This window comes from Geospiza fortis, unplaced genomic scaffold (genome assembly GCF_000277835.1).
Source record: "Geospiza fortis unplaced genomic scaffold, GeoFor_1.0 scaffold37, whole genome shotgun sequence".
Lineage (NCBI taxonomy): Eukaryota > Metazoa > Chordata > Aves > Passeriformes > Thraupidae > Geospiza > Geospiza fortis.
Genome location: NW_005054449.1, coordinates 1,548,016 through 1,549,415, shown reverse-complemented (window position 1 = coordinate 1,549,415; position 1,400 = coordinate 1,548,016). Strand labels below are relative to the sequence as shown.

The following is a 1,400-nucleotide window of genomic DNA, read 5'->3' as shown; positions in this document are numbered from 1 at the left end:
AGCCACGGGCAGGGAGCAGCACTGCCCATGGGGAAAGTGGCAAAAGTGGAGAAAGCCTTGCAGGGATTTGCTTGGTTGAGGAACAGGGGACAGGAGCACTCACGGTCCTTGAAGGAGCCACCACGCTTCTGCACCCGCTTCCGCCCGAGGGTTCTCTGCAAGGGCAAGAGGAGAGCCTGCTGTGGTTACCACACTTCTGAGGGCCTGGCAAAACTCCTTCAGGAAAAGGAGGAGTTACCTGTGCCAGCTGGCCCACACCGAACTGTTCTTTCAGCCTGCCTTTTGTGTGGGCTCTGTTTGCCTTACCCAGGTGACTCAGCTTTCACCTCCCATATAACCAGGGTCACGCTCAGAACCATTCTGTACTTGCACTGCTGCTGTCAAATCTCTCTCACACCTGGACTTTGCCTGCTCTGGAGTCTCCCTTTCCCCAGACGTGCTTCACCCGTGTTTGTGTACGACTGGAGCCGCTCTCCTGGCCAGCCCCACCCTTCAAACACCCCACAGCCGCCTGCCAAGAGTCCAGCTCCACTCCCCATGAAAACCATGTCAGCTATTCCCGGCCTCCCAGGGACCTCCAGCATCTGCTGGTGACACGGAGCTTCCCAAGGCACCAGGCACCACGCCAGGCTCAGAACTGACTGCAGCTGAGGGCCCTGCAGCTCCTCTGTCACCAGCAGGAAAGCAGGACCCCATCCCTACCCACTCCTGCATCACCCCCTGCAGCATCACCCAGCCCCCAGCAGCTGCTGCCACTCCCTGGATGAAGATTACACTCCCTGGAGTGAAGATTACACTTCCTGGATGAAGATTACACTCCCTGGAGTGAAGATTACACTCCCTGGATGAAGATTACTCTCCCCAAAGTCCACAGGGAAAGCCCAGCAAGGAGCACCTGCCTTCCCTCAGTGGTGGGTGAAGCCCAACCACAGCAGCACCACCTGCACCAACAGCCCTAGGCAGACCCTGAGTGCCCCAGCCAGCCCAGAACAGCCCAGAGCAAGCACTAATGATGAGGAATTATCCCCTCAGAGCTCTCAGAGCCCCCAGGCTGCTGCCCCTACCTCTGGGAGCTGGCCCCTGGTGACAGCAGGGGTTAAACCCACCTTGCTCCTGCCGGGGCTGCGGTCGGGCAGGGTGCTGCCATCCTCAGACACGGGTTTCAGTGATGGTGGGGCCTTGGCTGGCTCCATGTCAGCCCCCAGCCCCTTCATGGCCGCGCGGTAGGACATGTTCCTCAGGTTGCGCTTGAGGGCCCCTCCGCCATCATCCTCATCCTCGCCGTCCAGGGCCAGCATGGGGACGGCCGCCCGCTTCGGGTCGGGGCTCAGGGGCTCCCGGCTGGCCCCGAAGCTCTGGGGCCGGGAGGGGCTGTTCTTGGGCTTGGAGGAGACAGCCAA

The 1,400-nt window shown here is 60.9% G+C and overlaps 1 protein-coding gene across 1 annotated transcript in view; it reads right to left on the bottom strand.

The window, feature by feature from the left end:
* The window catches only part of ARHGEF16 (Rho guanine nucleotide exchange factor 16), a 12,518-nt gene that overhangs the window by 10,924 nt on the left and 194 nt on the right, over positions 1-1,400 (bottom strand). Inside the window, 2 exon segments of the mRNA XM_005427670.3 lie at positions 104-155; positions 1,107-1,400. The exon segment at positions 1,107-1,400 is cut by the window's right edge and continues 194 nt beyond it. Coding sequence (XP_005427727.2) covers positions 104-155; positions 1,107-1,400 — 346 coding nt within the window.